The 22,865-nt window shown below is 41.4% G+C and overlaps 1 protein-coding gene across 1 annotated transcript; it reads left to right on the forward strand.

Moving 5' to 3' along the window:
- The first annotated feature begins 1,371 nt into the window (after window positions 1–1,371).
- On the forward strand, window positions 1,372–20,930 carry LOC118361494 (delta-type opioid receptor-like). Its single transcript, XM_035741474.2, has 4 exons — window positions 1,372–1,496; window positions 1,778–2,036; window positions 14,283–14,635; window positions 14,795–20,930. The coding sequence occupies exons 2-4, from the start codon at window positions 1,798–1,800 to the stop codon at window positions 15,322–15,324; spliced, it is 1,122 nt and encodes a 373-aa protein (XP_035597367.1). The 5' UTR covers window positions 1,372–1,496; window positions 1,778–1,797; the 3' UTR covers window positions 15,325–20,930.
- The last annotated feature ends 1,935 nt before the right edge of the window (window positions 20,931–22,865 follow it).

A 22,865-nucleotide genomic window follows, 5' to 3' on the forward strand; every position in this document is an offset into this window, starting at 1 on the left:
TAGTTAACCCTTTCAAAGAAATTCTGAGAAATGTGTTAGGATGACCCCCTATCCCAGCAGATAAAATGTAACTTCCAGGAAAGCATTTTGCTGTACTAGTGCTTGAACAAAATACGAGATGATCTGTTCAACCAAAGGAATGTATTTTTTTTTAGAGAAAGGGGCCTTGCAAATACGACACTTTAGAGTATGACTAAAAGCTCTTGGGGGGGGGGGCATGGTGGATGCCCTATGCACCCAAGGGGGCCAAGCGGATTAAGTCAAGTCAGAGTATGACTCTGTAATCATCAGTACTGAAGCAATACAGAATAAAAGTGCACCAATCGATTATAGACATCTATGGATATGATGACTGCTAAACATTTGAAAGACCTGTGCTTAAGTGCTTCAATCTGCTTCCTGTTGTTTTTGTATCTGTTGAACTTATTTGAACCGAGAACCTATCGTGCATCATATCCACTATGTAAATCACCGTGGGAACATTTGTGGCTGTATTAACAAGGTTTGACTTTCTCATTTGCTTTCTCCTCTGATTAGCTGTAATTAGTGTTTAGAGCTCATGGATCCTTGGCATCCCTCAGGCTACCAAGAAGAATACAAACCGAGACTGAGACCCAGCATTTCCACTCACATCAGTTGCAGCTTGTACATGCATTTCAGGACATACACAGAGTAGCCTATATTTACCTACGTTACAGGATAGAGGGTAGGCAATATATCACCATAGGTCATATTCATATGGAACAGCATATAATTGGTCACAGTGCATAATCACATAGCGTACATAGAGGACATCATCTTTGTCAGAGGGTATTTTGTGTGGCTAATAATGAATTCTGTGCTGGAATGATATAGGGGCGGCAGGGTAGCCTAGTGGTTAGAGCGTTGGGCTAGTAACCGGAAGGTTGCAAGTTCAAATCCCCGAGCTGACAAGGTCGTCGTTCTGTCGTTCTGCCCCTGAACAGGCAGTTAACCCACTGAACAGTGGCAGGCAGTCATTGAAAATAAGAATTTGCTCTTAACTGACTTGCCTCGTTAAATAAAGGTTCAATTAAAAATATATATTATTCATGGTCAATAACTTGCACAAAGAATATTATATAGTGTGATATAACTGATATGATAAAGATATATTGTGATTTAAATCATGTAATAAGGAAATGTATGTCTGTATTTTCTTTGCGCACTTTACCTCTCACATTTGTGGGCTAGTCCATGGTTACATCGAACAATATGGTTACGTGGGGACGTTAACTATGCCTTGGGGTTATTGTCACTTCTCTGATGTCATATTTGGGCTCGATGGGGGGGGGGGGGGGTTGTTGGGTAGGCTACTGAGCGGGAGTGACTCGAGTCTCCGCCGAGCCGCGGTGCTGTGATTGTTGCTCACATACTCCACTCTACAAAGTGATCCAACAGCAAATATATTTTTGTTCAGCAAAAATTCCATATTCTACAAACACAAAAAGGGAACAGAAGGAACTGATATCCAGAGGGTAAGTTACCGAGGGCCCGGGTGGGTGTAATTACGCATTATGCATTTCGTTTTAATTGTTAATATCACATTAAAAACAGGATTGATTTGACCTGTATATATATATATATATATATATATGAATTTGAACGGCATATAATAAAAAGTTGGTTTAATTTACAAACTATAATAATTTGACGCATATCTTCAACTTTCTTACCGTTATTTTTTCTTCTTTCGGGTTTACTTCACGCATAGCCAACAGCCAGTCAAAGGCATATGCCCTTTTCTCCTTTTCGTTAGGTGGTCAAACATAACCAAAAATGGAAGCCACCCCGGTTGAAATTTTCAAAGACGATAAGTGCCACTTGGCGCTCGGCGAAGACTGTTATATGAATTCTACTTCGCAGTCTGGATTTGCAGCAGGTCACAATCTGACTTTGGACTCTGACGGGGAAGAGGAGTCAATGTCCCCAATAATCCCCATTATCACAGCTGTGTACTCCGTGGTGTTTGTGGTGGGCTTGGTGGGCAACTGCCTCGTCATGTATGTTATCATCAGGTAAGGTTTATTATAATTGATTTGCACACTCATCTCAATATTGCATTGATATCAATTGCCAATATATAGGCTATTGACAAAGAGTTTAGGCAAATTAAGGGTTACACCAAGTATGCTAAAAATACAACATTTCAGTAAAATGCCCATGCAAACACCTTACCACATTTTCGCACACAAAATTAAACTAAAAACTGAAGTTTTGAAACATTTGCAACACTTGTGAGCCACCCAGTGGCAGGTGCATGTTTAAACCTAATTCAATCATAACATACTGTACAGCTCTATTGGAAGGAAAATACTTTTTTTTACTATTGGGACTTTTTACAATTGGAATGCGACATCTGTTGGGGGCAATGTTGAAAAGTGTTCTAAATGTGTAAATGAAATGTGCCAAGCCTATGAGAAATAGTGTTCTTTGCGCAGAGAGAAAGCGCATTAATTGCATTTAAAACCAGTGGCGCTCTATCATGTTGATAGGGTTGCTTACACCTCGTTGGGTTTTATTTAAGGTGTGTAAAACAGATAAAACAGTGCTGGTGTCATACGCAGTGCACCTACGCCCCACAAAGCACTCCAGACTAGAGACAATTACCTCAAATCAGATTGATTGCACATTATCTTCCGGTGAGCAGAATTCCGTATTTTAGACGTCCATGGATGTCTGCGTCAGAACATGCTCGTTGGGCTGTCATCCACAGGGCCTTTCCGTCACCTCGCCAAGTTAATTCCATTGATTAGTAAATAGCGATATAATCTCAGCTCTCTGTTTTGTGTAGCCAGCTCAGTTTACAATTGACGTATTTTTTTCATCTGATTGACTGATTTTTTCCCTTCTCATTAGAAGGAAATGTGCTATCATAGCGGTGATTTAATTGTCGTACAGGCCTAGATTCAATCAGATCGAGCGTTAACCATTGATCATCAGCATTGGCCGACATCCGCATAGCAGATGTTTTGGCCTTCCTTATTATCCCTACCGCGTTATATTTTCAAAACGGCAATGGTAAGTGTAGAATCTGTCGATGATAGGAATAATGACCGTGTGAAATGGGAGCATGTCCAAGGTATTGATCCAAAAAAGCAACAGGTTAAACTAACTTCTAGTGGATCATGTGTATGGTAACTGACCAATAGTCTATAACGCTATACTGTATGTAAAATGCATTCAGAAAGTATTCAGACCCCTTCCCTTATTCCACAATTGTACATTACAGCCTTATTCTAAAATGGATTAAATACATTTCCTCATCAATGTACAACAAAATACCCCATAATGACAAAGCGAAAACAGGTTTTTAGAAATGTTTGCAAATTAATAAAAAACAAAAAACAGAGAAACCTTATTTAAATAAGCATTCAGACCCTTTTCTATGAGACGAAATTGAGCTCAGGTGCATCCTGTTTCCATTGATCATCCTTCAGATGTTTCTACAACTTGATTGGAGTCCACCTGTGGTAAATTCAATTAATTGGACATGATTTGGAAAGGCACACACCTGTCTATACAGAGTCCCACAGTTGACAGTGCATGTCAGAGCAAAACCGAAGCCATGAGGTCAAAGGAATTGTCCGAAGAGCTCCGAGACGGGATTGTGTCGGCACAGATCTGGAGAAGGGTACCAAAAAATGTCTGCAGCATTGAAGGTCCCCAAGAACACAGTGGCCTCCAGCATTCTTAAATGTAAGAAGTTTGGAACCTCAAAGACTCTCCGTACAGCTGGACCCCAGCCAAACTGAACAATCGGGGGAGAAGGGCCTTGGTCAGGAAGGTGACCAAGAACCCGATGGTCACTCTGACAGAGCTCCAGAGCTCCTCTGTGGAGATGGGAAAACCTTCCAGAAGGACAACCATCCCTGCAGCACTCCACCAATCGGGCCTTTATGGTAGAGTGGCCAGATGGAAGCGATTCCTCAGTGAAAGGCACATGACAGCCAGCTTGGAGTTTGCCAAAAGGCACCTAAAGAACTCTCAGACCATGAGAAACAAGATTCTCTGGTCTCATGAAACCAAGATTGAACTCTTTGGCCTGAATGCCAAGCATCACATCTGGAGGAAACCTTGCACCATCCCTACAGTGAAGTATGGTGTGGGGATGTTTTTCAGGGACTGGGAGACTAGTCAGGATTAGAGGGAAAGATGAACGGCGCAAAGTACAAAGAGATCTTTGATTAAAACCTGCTCCAGGGAGCACGTGATGCCGCGGAGCTGAGCAGACGTTGACAAACCGAGCTCTTCAAAGTTATTCCATTTGTCACGCCCTGGTCGTAATATATTGTGTTTATCTTCATTTATTTGGTCAGGCCAGGGTGTGGCATGGGTTTTTGTATGTGGTGTATTGGGATTGTAGCTTAGTGGGGTGTTCTAGTTAAGTCTATGGCTGTCTGAAGTGGTTCTCAATCAGAGGCAGGTGTTTATCGTTGTCTCTGATTGGGAACCATATTTAGGCAGCCATATTCTTTGAGTGTTACGTGGGTGATTGTCCTTAGTGTCCTGATGTTCCTGTCTCTGTGTTTGCACCAGATAGGACTGTTTCGGTTTTCACATTTTCATTATTTTGGTAGTTTTTCATGTATAGGTTTTCCTTTATTAAAATAACATGAATCATCACAACGCTGCATTTTGGTCCGACTCTCCTTCACCACAAGAAAGCCGTTACAGAATATGGCTGCCTAAATATGGTTCCCAATCAAGACAACGATAAATACCTGAGTATATTTTGGTTTAGTCAATATCTACTGGGCAAAGCAAATTAGTGGGCTTAGGCCCACTACTCCCCCATTTATGTTTCTCCTCTCCTGAAAAGAGACTCAAGCAGCCCTTACTGTGGGCAGTAAATATTCAGCCATAAATGTCTATTCACAACGTTTGTTTTCAACTTAGAGAGCTTGCAGGTTTTAGTTTACGCCAAGGTTTAGCACTTGAGCAAGATGGATAGCGAGCAACAATGTATCTCTACAATTGTATTCATGTTTGATTGTTGGGATTGTGCTTTTAGTCTGACAATTGGGGTGGATGGGGTTTCTGTTTTTGTTTATTTTTCCATGTTTTTTGTTGTTTCTTTCCTAAAGAGACACATAGGTCACTTCAGTGTTCAAACTAAAGTTGAAATATTACCTGACTATTTACATACGAGAGATTCCCATTCGGTTATATATTTGCAATCCAACCTATGCTTAATCCTAAAGGTCTTAACAGCACGATTAAGAGGAAAAGAGTCTATACATACCTTAAGATATTAAAGGCTGTTTTTACAAGAAACACATCTTACAGCCAGTGAACACAAGACATTGAAGAGGGAATGGGTAGGACAAGTTTTTGCATCCTCTTTTAACCCCAAAGCAAGAGGAACTGCAATTTTGATAAGTAGACACATCCCCTTCTGCGTCAACAACACCATTTCTGATCCCTCTGGCAGGTTTGTTTTGGTGCAGGGGCATATGATTTCAGAGTCTTGGACCCTATTGAATATTTATGCTCCTAACTTCGATGACCATATGTCTTCCTTCAGGCTGCTCAACCAGGATAGCTACTGGTTGGAGGAGATTTACATTTTTGTTTAGATACAGTTCTTGATAGGTCTTCTGATAAAGCCTCACTTCTTACCAAAGCCGGCAAGCTCACCATGCAATTCATGAAAGATCTTAATTTGATAGACATCTGGAGACAGTTGCACCCACTAGATAGGGACTACTCTTTTTAGTCACACCCACACAACACACACACACTCATAGATAACTTTTTTACTATCGACCCAAATGTTTCATAGAGTGTTAGATATCGAGTATCTCCCCAGATTGCTTAGTGACCATTCTCCTCTGGTATTATCAATCTCCATTCCTACCAAGGTAAATGGGGCATATAGATGGAGACTAAATTCTACACTCCTGAAGCAACCTGAATGTTGTCCATTCATCAAGGAGCAGATCAATATTTTTTACTTTGACAAACAAACCCTCCGCTCCTGACAGTTACATTCTTTGGGACACATTGAAAAGCCTATCTGAGGGGACAGATAATTTCCTATACTAAAGGGTTGAAGAGAAAACACGGTGTGGAACTGAATGTCCTTGAATCTGAAATCTCTGAGCTAGAGAGAAACTACCAAAGAAGCCCGGCTAAAGATCTACACAGACTTTTGGTAAATAAAAAACTGAAATATAATACTCGGAACACATATCAAGCTGAGAGGGCCCTCACTAAATCAAAACAGCGTTACTACGAGCTTGGAGAGAAAGCACACAAAGTATTGGCATGGCAACTGAAAGCAGAGAAAAGTAAGAGGACAATTAATGCTATAGAAACTCTTACTAATGAGATATCTTTCGCCCCTACTGAAATGAATGATACTTTTAAGAAATACTACGAAGACCTCTACACTTCCCAATCAAGCGATGATCTATCAGAGATCGACTCCTTTCTCTCCTCTCTCAACCTCCCATGCCTGGCAGAGGAAGACAGAGAGCGCCTGAGTGAACAGTTCTCAGTTCCTGAATTGTTGGAGGCCATTAACTTCTTTGAGATAGGGGGCGCTCTTTTAATTTTTGGATAAAAAACGTTCCCTTTTTTTAAACAAGATATTTTGCCACGAAAAGATGCTCGACTATGCATGTAATTGACAGCTTTGGAAAGAAAAAACTCTTGACGTTTCCAAAACTGCAAAGATATTATCTGTGAGTGCCCCAGAACTAATGCTACAGGCGAAACCAAGATGAAATTTCATACAGGAAATGGTACAGAGTTTGAATGCCCTGTGTTCCAATGTCTCCTTATATGGCTGTGAATGTGCCAGGAATGAGCCTGCACTTTCTGTCGTTTCCCCAAGGTGTCTGCAGCATTGTGACGTATTTGTAGGCATATCATTGGAAGATTAACCATAAGAGACTACATTTACCAGGTGTCCGCCCGGTGTGCTCCGTCGAAATTATTGCGTAATCTCCAGGTCCATGCGCGTTCCATTTCTTCAGAGGAGAAACCAAACTGCCACGAATGATTTATCATCGATAGATATGTGAAAAACACCTTGAGGATTGATTCTAAACAACGTTTGCCATGTTTCTGTCGATATTATGGAGTTCATTTGGAAAAAAGTTTGCGTTGTAATGACTTAATTTTCAGGTTTTTTCTTACCCAAACGTGATGAACAAAACGGAGCGATTTGTCCTACACAAATAATATTTTTGGAAAAACTGAACATTTGCTATCTAACTGAGAGTCTCCTCATTGAAAACCTTTACCTCTTCAAAGGTAAATGATTTTATTTGAATGCTTTTCTTGTTTTTGTGAAAATGTTGCATGCTGAATGCCAGGCTTAATGCAATGCTAGGCTATCAATACTCTTACACAAATGCTTGTTTAGCAATGGTTCAAAAGCATATTTTGAAAATCTGAGATGACAGTGTTGTTAACAAAAGGCTAAGCTTGAGAGCAAATATATTTATTTAATTTCATTTGCGATTTTCATGAATAGTTAACGTTGCGTTATGGTAATGAGCTTGAGGTTATAAATAGGATCCCGGATACGGGATTGCTCGTCGCAACAGGTTAAATCCTTACCTTCTAATAAATCTCCTGGGAAGGATGGCTTCCCTCGAGTTGTATAAAGAATTTAGGGAGCTGTTGGTCCCCTACCTTTATGGAGGTACTTAAAAAGCCGGGGAGGACAACTGCTTTCGAGAGTCTTTCTCTCAAGCAGTGATTACTGTACTTCACAAGAAAGGGAAAACCCTGCTAAAGTGTGCCTCCTATAGACCAATCTCTCTCCTTAACACAGATTGTAAACTGGTCACCAAGATGCTATCTAAGAGACTGGAGTCATGTCTTCCCCTGTTGGTCAACCCGGATCAGACTGGCTTCATAATTAATAGATTGTCCCCCAATAATCTCAGAAGGTTCTTTGATAGAATTCACCTTCACCTAACAAAAACAAAATACCTAGTGTCGCAGTCTCCCTCGACACCGAAAAGGCCTTTGATAGGGTTGAATGGCCATACCTCTTTCACGGCTTGGAAAAGTTTGGTTTAGGTACCGTGTTTGTACATTTAATAAAATCACTCTACAAATCTCCTAAGGCTAGGATTGCTATCAATGGGATTACTTCCTCCTCTTTCCCTCTCTATAGGGGGAACAGACAAGGTTGCCCATTTAGCCCCCACCTCTTTGCCCTCGCCATCGAACCGTTGGCTGAGACTATTAGAACGTGCCCTGACATACATGGCTTTGAGGTGGGCCCCCATACCCATAAGTTATCACACTTTGTGGACGACCTTATCTTATTTCTAACGAACCCAGAACATTCCCTCTCTCACTTGCAGATCCTACTACGGTGTTATAGTTCTTTCTCTGGATATAAGGTCAATTTTGATAAAAGGGAAATCTTACCGTTATCTGTCTTTGACCACCATACCATCAAGCACAAGTTTACTTTTAAATGGTCGCCTATGGGCTTCACATATTTGGGCATAATGGTGGATGGTAACCTGAAGAGCCGCTATAAACTCATTCTGGCCGGCTGGTTGCAAAAGGTGGAGGGTAACCTGTGTAAATTGATGGACTTGCCTCTCACTCTACTGGGTAGAATCAATGTAATTAAAATGAAGGTCCTGCCCATATTTCTATATTTGTTTCTATCCCTGTGCCCGCAGCATTCTTTTCCTCTCTCGACAAGCTGACCAGACGGTTTATCTGGCACGGCAAAATCCCTACGGTTGGTCTGGATAAACTGACCCTTAATTACGGTCAAGGGGGCTTAAGCCTCCCCAATTTGAGAATGTACTACTGGGCTGCACAGTCTAGGTTTCTGGCTCAGAGGTTTGACAATGGTCCCTCTCCTTCATGATTGAACATTGAAAAGTTTGAGGCAAATGATGACACTGGGGCAGAATTGTTTTACAAATGGGACAGAAAATCTATAAAAACCATCACCAACAACCCTTTAATCGTACATCCTGTCCTGGCATGTTGCAAACTGCATGAGCTGTTCAGACGAGAGGGATTTCTTTCCCCTAAAACCCATTTATGGAACAATAGATTGATTCCTATGCTTTTCCAGAATAGTAACTTTAGACCATGGTCTGATAAGGGTGTCACTCTTCTGCAGCATTGTTATGTGGGAGGGAGTTCTTATGTCTTTTGATCAGCTGAAACAGAAATACCACTTGCCTAAACATGGACTTCTTTAGCTACCTACAACTACGAAACTTTATTAGGGGGACTCTCAAGGGACAATGGAACCTACCTAAGATGTCACCTATTGAACAATTCTGCCACGCAGACCAAACACTGTTCAAGACCATTTCCCGTGTTTACAATGCTCTTATGTCAGGATTAACACTGCCTGAGCTAGATAAACCCCGACTTAGATGGGAAAAAGATCTGGGTATTAATCTTAATGAGGGTCTATGGAGTGACCTATGCAGGGATGGTGTTACATCCACATTGAACTCCAGATACAGACTGATCCAGTTTAATTTCCTCCATCAGCTCTCTAATCACCCCATCTAGACTGCACAAGTTCAAACCTGATATTTACTCCCTGTGTTTTAGATGTGGCTCAAATGAAGGAACATTCCTCCATTCCACTTGGCAGTGTTCAAAACTACACGGTTTCTGGCAGGGGGTATGCGATGCCATATCCTCAATTCACAGGGTTGCATTCCCTTTAGACCTGGAGGTCTGTGTACCGGGTAACTTTACTAACTCGAATCTTAGGCAAAGCCATACTATAAAGCTAACAGAAATACTGATAGCGGTTGCCAAGAAATGTATTGCCTTGAAATGGAAATGGGATTCCCCCCTGCCAGTTGCAATGTGGCGATCGGAAGTTCATAGTTATATCCCAATGGAGAAAATCACTTACTGCTTAAGTTAGAGACATTTTACAGAATTTGGCAACCTTTTATTGACTATGTGGAGAATCTCACCCTACATCACATTGATTGAATCTCTATATAATCCTCACATGATGTTTCACACGTAATGTATAATATGTAGAATACAGCAGGTATATGATCCAATGTCTCATTATTATAATTTTTTATTTTACTCTTTATTATGACGTATTTATTGTATGTTTGTATATATAATTTTTTTTTTACACTCGTCTGTTACTGTCACTTTGTCATAATGTTGTCTAATATCTTTTCACTTTTGTTTTGAATGTTCTTAATTGGAAAATGCAAAAATAAACTATATTTGAAAAATTAAAAACCTGCTCCAGGACACTCGAGACCTCATACTAATGTTTACTGTCCAACAGGACAACGACCTTAAGCACACAGCCAAGACAACGCAGTAGTGGCTTCGGGACAAGTCTTTGAATGTCATTGAGTGGCCCAGCCAGAGCTCAGACTTGAACACAATCAAACATCTCCGGAGAGACCTGAAAATATCTGTGCAGCAATGCTCCCCATCCAACCTGACAGAGCTTGAGAGGATCTTTAGAGAAGAATGGGAGAAACTCCCCAAATTCAGGTGTGTCAAGCTTGTAGCGTCATACCCAAGAAGACTTGGCTGTAATTGCTGCCAAAGGTGCTTCAACAAAGTACAGAGTAAAGGGTCTGAGTACTTATGTAAATATCATATCAAACATTTCTAAAAACCCGTTTTTGCTTTGTCATTGTGGGGTATTGCGTGTAGATTCAACAGGGGAAAATATAAGGGGTCAAGGGGTCTGAATACCTTCCGAATGCACTGTATATATGGCTATAGCCATTTCAGATCTTAAAGATTATCTGGGATTCAAACAACAGCAAATGGCCACCCAACCCCTTTATGGGGCAAACAGCTGAGGAATGGGGCTTGAGAAATGTAACCACACTCATATGAGAGAGAGTGATGGATGCAAGGACTGACCATCCATGAGATCAGCATTTTTTTGTTTTGAAGCTTAGACAGTTGAGACAGCTACTGACAGTTGAATTACACTTTTGAGACATTTATAAGTTGTCCTATTTTCTTCAAGAATCAATGGCAATATTCACTGAGTGTATAAAACACTAGGAACACCTTCCTAATATTGAGTTGCACCCCCTTTTGCCCTAAGAACAGCCTCAATGGACTCTACAAGGTGTCTAAAGAGTTCCACAGGGATGCTGGCCCATGTTGACTCCAACGCTTCCCACAGTTGTGTGAAGTTGGCTGAATGTTCTTTGGGTGGTGGACCATTCTTGAAAAACGTGAAAAACCCAGCAGCGTTGCAGTTCTTGACACACTCAAACCAGTGCGCCTGGCACCTACCACCTACTACCATACCCATTTTAAAGGCACTTAAATGATTTGTCTTGCCCATTCACCCTGTGAATGGCACACATACACAATCCACGCCTCAGCTGTCTCAAGGCTTAAACATCATTATTGTCTCCTCCCTTCATCTACACTTTTTGAAGTGGATTAAATAGGTGACATCAATAAGGGATCATTGCTTTCACCTGGATTCACTTGGTCAGTCTATGTCATGGAAAGAGCATGTTTGTACACTCAGTGTATAATGTATTTGAAAGTCAAAACATGTATTTACCAATCGCAGATTGCCACTTTAAAGTATAAATTGTTTAATGTAGATCACTTACGTGTTTGGGACACCATTTAAAAGTATAACAGCTGCTAATTTTCTCCCCTAGTTACAGATATAGTTTTTCAGAGATATCAAAAGACCTTGTATGATCATTTTGTATTACTTTTAGTCTGCCCCGTGTTGTTGGGATTATCAATAGAATTGAAAATCACCAGGTCAGAGGATGGCGAGAAAGACACTTATTCCTGCGGACGAATGACAAAATCGCCCTCTAGTGGCCTCATGGGTGGAACGTTATTCATATTTTTCATCATTAATAAACATTATTTATTTTTTAGATGCTGAAAATCCAGTATTTCTCTGTCAAACGGTTTGGTTATATTTCAGTCTTTTGTGATGTATATAATGTCTAATATTAGGATAGAAACTCAAAATGTAATACATTTCAACTCTCTATCTGACATGGTACATGTGTATTCTTTTTTAAAGACCATAACCTGTGTGTGAGGTGTATACATTTGTGTCAATGTAGATCTGTTTAAGACTACCAAGAAATCCTCTGTGTGACCCTGATTTAGCCCACTGCAGTAAAAGGTTTAACAGATGGAAAAGTTTTCCTTTGGGTTTCATTTCATTCTTTCATCAGCTGTTGTGTTGATAACAATAATCGCCTGGGTTCAAAAACCATTCGAAATCTTTCAAATACTGTTGGCATTTGCTCTAGTCTAGCCTTTTTCAAACCTCTATGTACAGTGCCTTCAGAAAGTATTCCTACACCTTGACTTATTCCACATTTTGTTGTTACAGCCTGAGTTCAAAATGGTTGAAATGTATATTTTATCTACACACAATACTCCATAATGACAAAGTGAAAACATGTTTTCAGGAGTGTTTGCTAATTTATTGAAAATGAAATACAGAAACACGGCACCTCATTTACATAAGTATTCACACCACTGAGTCAATGCATTTTAGAATCACTTTTGGCAGCGATTGCAGCTGAGTCTTTCAGGGTAAGTCTAAGAGCGTCGCACATCTGGATTGTACACTATTTGCACATTTGATTCATTCTTCAAGCTCTGTCAAGTTGGTTGTTGGTCATTGCTAGACAGACATTTTCAAGTCTTGCCATTGATTTTCAAGCCAATTTAAGTCAAAACTGTAACTAGGCCACTCTCGAACATTCAATGTTGTCTTGGTAAGCAACTCCGCTGTATATTTGGCCTTGTGTTTTAGGTTACTGTTCTGCTGAAAGTGAATTCATCTCCCAGTGTCTGGTGAAAAGCAGACTTAACCAGGTTTTCTTCTATGATTTGTCTTCTGCTTAGCTCCATTCCGTTTCTTTTTTTATCCTGAAAAACTCCCCAGTCCTTAACGATTACATTCATAGTCATAACATGATGCAGCCACCACTATGCTTGAAAATATGGAGAGTGGTACTCAGTAATGTGTTGTATTGGATTTGCCCCAAACTTAACACTTTGTATTCAGGATAAAAAGTGAATTGCCTTGCCACATTTTTTGCAGTATTCCTTTAGTGCCTTGTTGCAAACAGGATGCATGTTTTGGAATATTTTTTATTCTGTACAGGCTTCTTTCTTTCACTGTCAATTAGGTTAGTATTGTGGACTAACTACAATGTTGTTGGTCCATCCACAGTTTTCTCCTAGCACAGCCATTCAACTCATTAACTACTTTAAAGTCACCATTGGCTTCATGGTGCAATTCTTGAGCGGTTTCCTTCCTCTCCGGCAACTGAGTTAGGAAGGACTTGTATATCTTTGCAGTGACTGGGTTTATTGATACACCATCCAAAGTGTAATTCATTTTGTATTACCCATCTACCAATAGGTGCCCTTCTTTGCGAGGCATTACAGATAATTGTATGTGTGGGGCACAGAGATGAGGTAGTCATTCAAAAATCATGTTAAACTATTATGCACAGAGTGAGTCCATGCAACTTATTATTTGACATGCACATTTTTTTTTTTACTACTGAACTTATTTAGGATTGCCATAACAAATGGGTTGAGTACCTACTGACTCAAGATATTACAGCTTCACATTTTTTATTAATTTGTAAAAAAAAAAATGTAAAAACATAACTCCACTTTGACATTATGGCGTATTGTGTGTAGGCCACTGGCACAAAATCTCAATTTAATAAAAATGAAATACAGGCTGTAAACAATAAAATTCAAGGGGTGTGAATAAAGTGGGCGTGGCGAAATAAGTGGGTGGATCATCGGCGATGGGTGTAACATCAGCCCTCTTTGATTGGTTAGACTGTTTTGATTGAGTGGCCTTGTTTTTAGTTTCTGAATGTGTTTTCATTGGTCAGTTCCTGTGTGGTGATACTGATGCTTTGTCAGGATAGTTGCAGTCATGCAAAACGTTCTCTAAATTCTGCCCATTTAGCTGTTCGCTTTCCATACACCCACTTGTGTTGATACGCCTGTATATGTTGACACACACACATGTTCCGGCAGCCATGTTGACTTCCAGTTACCCATGAGTCAAATGTCTGGGGGTCCCTGAAGAGAGATTTGAAAAAGACTGCTCTAGTCTGACAGATGGACGAGGTTAGCACTCGTCACTATTCTATTCTTTTCACTGTGCCATGCAGGCAAGCTCAATCAAGCCCAGATAGATGATTTCAAATAGTATTTAAACTCAGGTATGGACCTTACACATTCTACCCTACATTCTTTACTCTATGCTGTTTTTGAAACAGGTATACAAAGATGAAGACGGCCACCAACATTTACATATTCAACCTGGCTCTGGCCGACGCCCTAGTCACCACGACAATGCCTTTCCAGAGCACTGACTACCTGTTGAACTCGTGGCCGTTTGGCGAGGTGGTGTGTAAGGTGTTCATATCCATCGACTACTACAACATGTTCACCAGCATCTTCACCCTGACCATGATGAGTGTTGACCGCTATGTGGCCGTGTGCCACCCGGTCAAAGCCCTGGATTTCCGAACACCCATCAATGCCAAGATGATCAACGTGTGTATCTGGATGCTGTCGTCGGCAGCCGGGATACCAGCACTGCTACTGGGGGGCACCCAGACCAACAATGGTGAGAAAGCATGCAGACACACACACAGTCATGAAGCACGCACACAAAAGAATGCATGCGCATGGATCCACACACGCACACATTTCCGAAGAGAACGTCATGAAAATGTTATGCACAGTTTGCGCTGGTTACTTTATGCTTCTGTCTCTCTCCCTCTAGGCACCACGGAGTGTGCCTTACAATTCCCGGAGCCATACGTGTATTGGGACACCCTGATGAAGATCTGTGTGTTTGTGTTTGCCTTCGTGGTGCCTGTGCTCATCATCACTGTGTGCTACTCCCTGATGGTGCTACGACTCAAGAGCGTGCGTCTCCTCTCGGGCTCCCGGGAGAAGGACCGCAACCTGCGACGCATCACCCGCCTGGTCATGGTGGTGGTGGTGGTATTCGTAGTGTGCTGGACGCCCATCCACATCTTCATCCTGGTCAAGGCGCTCGTGAGCGTTCCAGAGACCACCGCCGTCATGGCCGCCTACTTCTTCTGCGTAGCGCTGGGCTACACCAACAGCAGCCTCAACCCCGTCCTCTACGCATTCCTGGATGAGAACTTCAAGAGATGCTTCAGGGACTTCTGCGTCCCGACAAAGCTGAAGAAGGTGGACAAGGGGTCGGGTAAAAAAGGCACCGTAAGGTCCCCGGAGGCCCCAGTTCCACTGGAGAACCCACACGGGACTAAAAAGCCGGCATGACTAGCCATGGAAGTGTCTTTCATTTCTCAAGTTGGAAAGGAAGACTCTAATGATCTGGGCCTAACCCAGGCGATATCAGGAATGTGAGCACAGCAGTGCTACTGTTCCTTTGTAAATAGCCTTCCACAAGCTTCCCACAATATGTTGGGTGAATTCTGGCCCATTCCTCCTGACAGAGCTGGTGTAACTGAGTCAGGTTTGTAGGCCTCCTTGCTCGCACACACTTTTTCAGTTCTGCCCACATATTTTCTATGGGATTGAGGTCAGGCCTTGTGATGGCCACTCCAGTACCTTAACTTTGTTGTCCTTAAGCCATTTTGCCACAACTTTGGAAGTATGCTTGGGGTCATTGTCCATTTGGAAGACCCATTTGCGACCAAGCTTTAACTTCCTGACTGATGTCTTGAGATGTTGCTTCAATATATCCACATAATTTTCCTTCCCCATGATGCCATCAATTTTCTGAAGTGCACCAGTCCCTCGTCCAGCAAAGCACCCCCACAACACGATGCTACCACCCCCGTGCTTCACGGTTGGGATGGTGTTCTTCAGCTTGCAAGCCTCCCCCTTTTTCCTCCAAACATAACAATGTTCATTTTGGGCAAACAGTTATATTATTGTTTCATCAGACCAGAGGACATTTCTCCAAAAAGTATGATCTTTGTCCCCATGTGCAGGGCGTTTGGAAATTGCTCCCAAGGATGAACCAGACTTGTGGAGGTCTACAATTTTTTTTCTGAGGTCTTGGCTGATTTCTTTTGATTTTCCCATTATATCAAACAAAGAGACACTTGAGTTTGAAGGTAGGCCTTGAAATACATCCACAGGTACACTTCCAATTGACTGAAATTGTGTCAATTAGCCTATCAGAAGCTTCTAAAGCCATGACATCCTTTTCTGTAATTTTCCAAGCTGTTTAAAGTCAGAGTCAACATAATGTATGTAAACTTCTGACTCACTGGAATTGTGATACAGCGAATTCTAAGTTAAATAATGTGTCTGTAAACAACTGTTGAAAAAATTACTTGTGTCATGCACAAAGTAGATGTCCTAACCGACTTGCCAAAACTTTAGGTTGTTCACAAGAGATTTGTGGAGTGATTGAAAAACGAGTTTTAATAACTTCAACCTAAGTGTATGTAAACTTCCGACTTCAACTGTAGTAACCAAAAAAGTGTAAAACAAATCTAAATATATTTTAGATTCTTCAAAGTAACAACCCTTTGCCTTGATGACAGCTTTGCACACTGTTGGCATTCTCTCAATCAGCTTCAAGAGGAATGCTTTTCCAACGGTTGAAGGAGTTCCCACATATGCTGAGCATTTGTTGGCTGCTTTTCCTTCAATCTGCGGTCCAACTCATCCCAAACCATCTCAATTGGGTTGAGGTCGGGTGATTGTGGAGGCCAGGTTATCTGATGCAGCACTTCAATCCCTCTCCTTTGTTAAATAGACCTTACACAGCCTGGAGGTGAGTTGGGTCATTGTCTTGTTGAAACACAAATGATAGTGGGACTAAGCGCAATCCAGATAGGATGGGGTATCGCTGAAGAATTCTGTGGTAGCCAAGCTGGTTTATTGTGCCTTGAATTCTAAATAAATCACAGACAGTGTCACTAGCAAAGCACACCCACACCATCACACCTCCTCCTCCATGCTTTACGGTGGGAACCACACATGCGGAGATCATCCGTTCACCTACTCACAAAGACACAGCGGTTGGAACCAAAAATCTCTCATTTGGACTCGTCCTTTAGTAGTGGTTTCTTTTCAGCAATTCGATCTTGAAGGCCTGATTCACGCAGTCTCCTCTGAACAGCAGATGTTGAGATGTGTCTGTTACTTGAACTCTGTGAAGCGTTTATTTGGGCTGCAATTTCTGAAGCTGGTAACTCTAATGATCCTCTGTGGCAGAACTCTGGGTCTTCCATTGCTGCGGCCGTCCTCATGAGAGCCAGTTTCCTCATAGCACTTGATGGTTTTTGCGACTGCACATGAAGAAACCTTTACAGTTCTTGAAATTCTGTTTACCAACCCTACCTTCTCACAACATAACTAATTAATTCAAACGCATTAAGAACGAAAGAAATTCCACAAATTAACTTTAAACAAGGCACACCTGTTTATTGAAATACATTCCAGGTGACTAATCAAATCAAATCAAATTTATATAGCCCTTCGTACATCAGCTGATATCTCAAAGTGCTGTACAGAAACCCAGCCTAAAACCCCAAACAGCAAGCAATGCAGGTGTAGAAGCACGGTGGTTAGGAAAAACTCCCTAGAAAGGCCAAAACCTAGGAAGAAACCTAGAGAGGAATCAGGCTCTGAGGGGTGGCCAGTCCTCTTCTGGCTGTGCCGGGTGGAGAATATAACAGAACATGGCCAAGATGTTCAAATGTTCATAAATGACCAGCATGGTCCAATAATAATAAGGCAGAACAGTTGAAACTGGAGCAGCAGCACGGCCAGGTGGACTGGGGACATCAAGGAGTCATCATGTCAGGTAGTCCTGAGGCATGGTCCTAGGGCTCAGGTCCTCCGAGAGAGAGAAAGAAAGAGAGAAAGAGAGAATTAGAGAGAGCACACTTAAATTCACACAGGACAAGTACTCCAGATATAACAAACTGACCCTAGCCCCCCGACACATAAACTACTGCAACATAAATACTGGAGGCTGAGACAGGAGGGGTCAGGAGACACTGTGGCCCCATCCGAGGACACCCCCGGACAGGACTAACCTCGTGAAGCTGGTTGAGAGAGTGTCATGAGTGTGCAAAGCTGTCATCAAGGCAAAGGGTGGCTACTTTGAAGAATCTCAAATGTAAAATATGTTTTAATTTGTTTCACACTTCTTTGGTTACTACATGATTCCATATGTGTTATTCATAGTTGTAATGTCTTCTATTATTCTACAATGTAGAAAATAGTCCAAACAAAGAAAAACCCTTGAATGAGTAGGTGTGTCCAAACTTTTGACTGGTACTTTTGATTGGTATGCAAGAAAGCAGGAGAAGGGGGTGCTGAGGGATTATTTAAGATACTCTTTGAAGGTAGGGTTTCAAATGTTTTCGGGAGATGGTCAGTCTGCCAAGACTCAGGCTAGGCACTTGAACCAGGCCAAATCATTAGGGAAGCAGTCCTATGCTGCAGTCGCAGCGAGGATCCACCTCTCTAACCCTCCTACGGGAGGTAAGAAGGGTCGGCCAACCTAGGGCTCCCTGCCCTACCCTCTATCTTCAGGTTTAACATTTGCCACCTCTTCCCCCCTTTGAAGTTTTCACAGCAGTGGGAAGGCATGCCTCCGTTAAGACAAACCCCTATTCTCTGTGCAGGCGTCAGAGCTATCTGGCACTCCCACAAAGCTTTCACACAGCTTTAGCTTTTTCCTTGTCCCATTTTGTACAGCAATTGGTTCACGCAGCCGGGCCACTATCTGCTTTGCCTCCCAATCTTATGGGAGCAAGTGGCTGAGGATATATCTTCGCTCTTGACAACACTCCTCCATGAAGCAGGGCCAAGACATATTTATTACGTAGCTGTCCTACTGCCCATGATTAGGACGCTGCGCTGCAGCTGTTTCCTTCCTCCTCCTGCTATATTGCATGACGTCTTATGTCATAGTGCTGGCTGCTCTCTCCCGAGAGAGCTCACTTCCCATATCTATCCAGACTGACTTGTTGCAGCCTGGTAGAAGCAACGACCATGTGAGGGGCCCTGGGAGACCCCATCCCCCAAAAACGGTGACACACCATTTGGGGTGGAAGAGCTCAGCTGACACACCCAGGAATAATTGGGTGATGCCGTATGCTTTCCCTCCTATGTTGCCTACCCTTCCCTCTTCCGTCTACACGGAGAAAGGGAATTAGGGCCTTCCCCTCATCTTCAAGCCCCTCGGTGACTTTCCGGTCAGCAGTTACACCCTGCTTATGACCAGTCCTGACAGCTATCATCATGCAGGGTTTATACCCTAGTGAACAAAGCAATTCTCGATCTTTGGAAAGGAGTGCCAGCACCTTATGCATGCTCTCTGTTTTACAGTTCTGCCTTCTTCTTGGAGAAGTGGTATGACTAAGGAGATTGTTTCCTTCCTATACTCTGTTTTCCATTGTCCTAGGCTCCTCTACTCCTGCACAGTTCTGAATGGATTGCAAGTTGCAATATCCCTCCTCTACCCCTGCCATCCAATTAAATCAGGGGTGCCAAACTCATTCCACGGAGGGCCAAGTGTCTATGGATGTTTTTTTTGTTTACTTGACAACCAGGTGAGGGGAGTTCCTTACTAATCAGTGACCTTAATTCATCATTTAAATACAAGGAGGAGCTAAAACCCGCAGACATTCGGCCCTCCATGGAATGAGTTTGACACGTTAATTAAATAGTTATCTTGAGACGTGTTTATGACAAAACATCAATAATGATTGGAGAAGAGCTTTAAAGGGGCATTCTGGGATTGGTACATCCATTTCTTTGGCTATTCGATTTTGTCATGTCTGTCTCCACCAACCAAAATGTGCATGTGCAGAGATCTATTACCTCCTGTGGGATTCCAACACCCTTTTGGGATGAGCACACAAAAACCTTCAGATTTGGGGCTCGGGAAAGGCTGTATTCCAGCGGTCACCAGCCTTTTCTGAGTCAAGATCACTTTAGAGTCCAAAATCAAGCCGAGATCTACTAATAAGATCTAATAATAACAACACAAGCTTATCAAAACACTTTGCTATACTCATTCATTGCAGCTGCAGTGCTAGTTGTAGTGTGAGTGGAATTAGGGAGAACGTGCATTTTATGGCTTATTAAAAAAAGTATGGAACATTGCTGTGTTGACAGTGCTGAATAGCAACTTAAAGATTAACTTTCGTCTAAAAACAGCGGCTCTTTGCTGTATTCATTGAGTCTCTCTCTAGTCTTGGTTTTAAAAGCTTTTAAATCTCACAGTATCAACTTTGCTGTGCACACAAGGCTTAATTTTTACAGCCTATGGCTTGAGGAAACTATGCAGACATGGTGATCTGAGCTAACTGATTGGCCAGTGGTAGACCTATAGGTGCACTTGATTTGCTCTCTGGGCCTGCTGGGTATGTGGAGTTCTACTTCAGATGCATGAAATGTTTCAAAATGGGAACACATTGCCTTCCTGGCGCTAGGGCTGCTGAATCAAGTGCACCTACCGCCAATAGCGTTAAACAGGAAAATGTTTAATTTTTTACCCAAATGTTTAGCGATCGACTACGAATGCCTTGGAGATCAACCAGTTGATTGCGATTGACCGGTTGGTGACCACTGGTGTATTCTATGGAGTTGAGCCACAGGCCTCTGCATGATGCTGGGTTGGTTGAGGCAAAAGATTTGCTAAATATGCGCGTCAGTCAGAAAATCATTTATAATTGTTTAAAGGTGAAATCCTCAGGGACATAGAATGGGTTAAACATTTTTACCTTGTAATATAGATACTGGTGAGAATTCACTCTAAAATATGTTAAGTGCTACAAGTTTTATTTGCTATTGTCTCTAAATGTATGTAGTGGTACTCAATTTATTTACATCTTATTGACTGTTTATTTTTTTCCCTTTAATAATATATCGATCTATATTGTATCTAATATTTTTCTGTCTCTTTCTTTGAATTCCAAATGGCATCCTACTCCCTATAAAGTGCACTACTTTTGACAAAAGTACAGTATGTCAAAGGTCAAAGGTAGTACACTACAGAATATAGGAAATAGCTGTGGTGTAAAGTACATAAGTAAAAATACTTTAAAGTACTACTTAAGTCGTTTTTTGGGGGTATCTGTACATTACTTTACTATTTATATTTTTGGACAACTTTTACTTCGTTACGTTCCTAAAGAAAATAATATACTTTTTACTCCATACATTTTACCTGACACCCAAAAGTACTCGTTGCATTTTGAATGCTTAGCAGGACAGGACAATGGTCTAATTCACACACTGAAGAGCACATCCCTGGTCATCCCTGCTGCCTCTGATCTGTCAGACTCACTAAACACATGCTTCGTTTGTAAATTATGCCTGAGTGTTGGAGCGTGCCCTGGCTTGCCATAAATAAAATAAAAACAAGAAAATGGTGCTGCCTGCTTTGCTTAATAGAAGGAATTTTAAATTATTTATACTTTTACATTTGATATTTATGTATATTTTTGAAATTATATTTACTTTTAATACTTAATTATATTTAGTACCAAATACTTCTAGACTTTTACTCAAGTAGTATTTTACTGGGGGAATGTTCTTTTACTCAAGTAACTTTCCATTAAGTTATCAAGTATAATATAGGTTGCTATTTTGGACACAAATTTGTCCTTCTGTATACTTCTAGGCCATATGTGCCTTTTACAGTTCAGGAGACAGTGGGATACATCTCCAGGCAAAAGTTAAGATTTGATACTACAACATGGAAACTGGTGTCAACTAACTTCCCCTTGAGCTAAATTTGTTGAATTAATTTTTTTTGTTTGTTTGAAAAGATGTTGGAAATGTGAATTCAACTGATTTTGCCTACTGGGAACATGGTCGTTAAGAAAATGAAGGGTTAAGCTTACCGTATGCTTCCCAATCGAAACAGCTGTTGCTACGATGGCCCAAGAGGGACAAACAACAGTAATCTTGCCGGTTTTTTTTTTTCATTTTTTTCCCCAAGTGAAGGTCTTTAGGGAGTATGCGAGTACAGACGTTCATTTCGCCTAGCTGAGTTCTGCTAGACGAACACCAAACCTATGTTGTGGAAATCCTGGATTTGAATGTTTTTTATTTTATTTATTGACACAGGGCTTACATATCTTTGACATCTGGAGCTATCTCCTGTATGTCAAGTTGCTAATTTTAGGATAACAATCATGTGCTGTTTATATAGCTTGCGCCTGGATGCACATATTCATATTTGGATATTAATATTCTTACAGTAGAGGAACTAAGTATATGCAATCTAAGAAAATAAAGACTGGTTTATTTGAATTTGTCATGCACGTGGTTGAATATTCAGATTACTGTATGATAAAATATACATAAATAAATACTCTATGTATGGTACATGTATATATCTTTGCACAGACATCATTTTTTACAATGAAATGTACCCGTATTTCAATCATGTCAATAAGCATTTGATCTACAAGTCCATGCTAGGTAAAGCTCCGCCTTATCTCAGTTCACTGGTCACGATGGCAACACCCAACCGTAGCAAGCGCTCCAGCAGGTGTATGTCACTGATCATCCCTAAAGCCAACACCTCATTTGGCCGCCTTTCGTTCCAGTTCTCTGCTGCCTGTGACTGGAACGAATTGCAAAAATCGCTGAAGTTGGAGACTTTTATCTCCCTCACCAACTTCAAACATCTGCTGTCTGAGCAGCTAACCGATCGCTGCAGCTGTACATAGTCTATCGGCAAATAGCCCACCCATTTTTACCTACCTCATCCCCATACTGTTTTTATTTATTTACTTTTCTGCTCTTTTGCAGACCAATATCTCTACCTGTACATGACCATCTGATCATTTATCACTCCAGTGTTAATCTGC

This window comes from Oncorhynchus keta, chromosome 28, assembly GCF_023373465.1.
Source record: "Oncorhynchus keta strain PuntledgeMale-10-30-2019 chromosome 28, Oket_V2, whole genome shotgun sequence".
Lineage (NCBI taxonomy): Eukaryota > Metazoa > Chordata > Actinopteri > Salmoniformes > Salmonidae > Oncorhynchus > Oncorhynchus keta.

What these genes read in the sequence shown, in the direction of transcription:
- LOC118361494 (XM_035741474.2), top strand. Translation starts at nt 1,798, where the DNA reads ATGGAAGCCACCCCGGTTGAAATTTTCAAAGACGATAAGTGCCACTTG. An exon ending in GTCATGTATGTTATCATCAG is followed by an intron (nt 2,037 to 14,282) that starts GTAAGGTTTATT and finishes TTTTTGAAACAG; the next exon opens with GTATACAAAGATGAAGACGG. An exon ending in GGGCACCCAGACCAACAATG is followed by an intron (nt 14,636 to 14,794) that starts GTGAGAAAGCAT and finishes CTCTCCCTCTAG; the next exon opens with GCACCACGGAGTGTGCCTTA.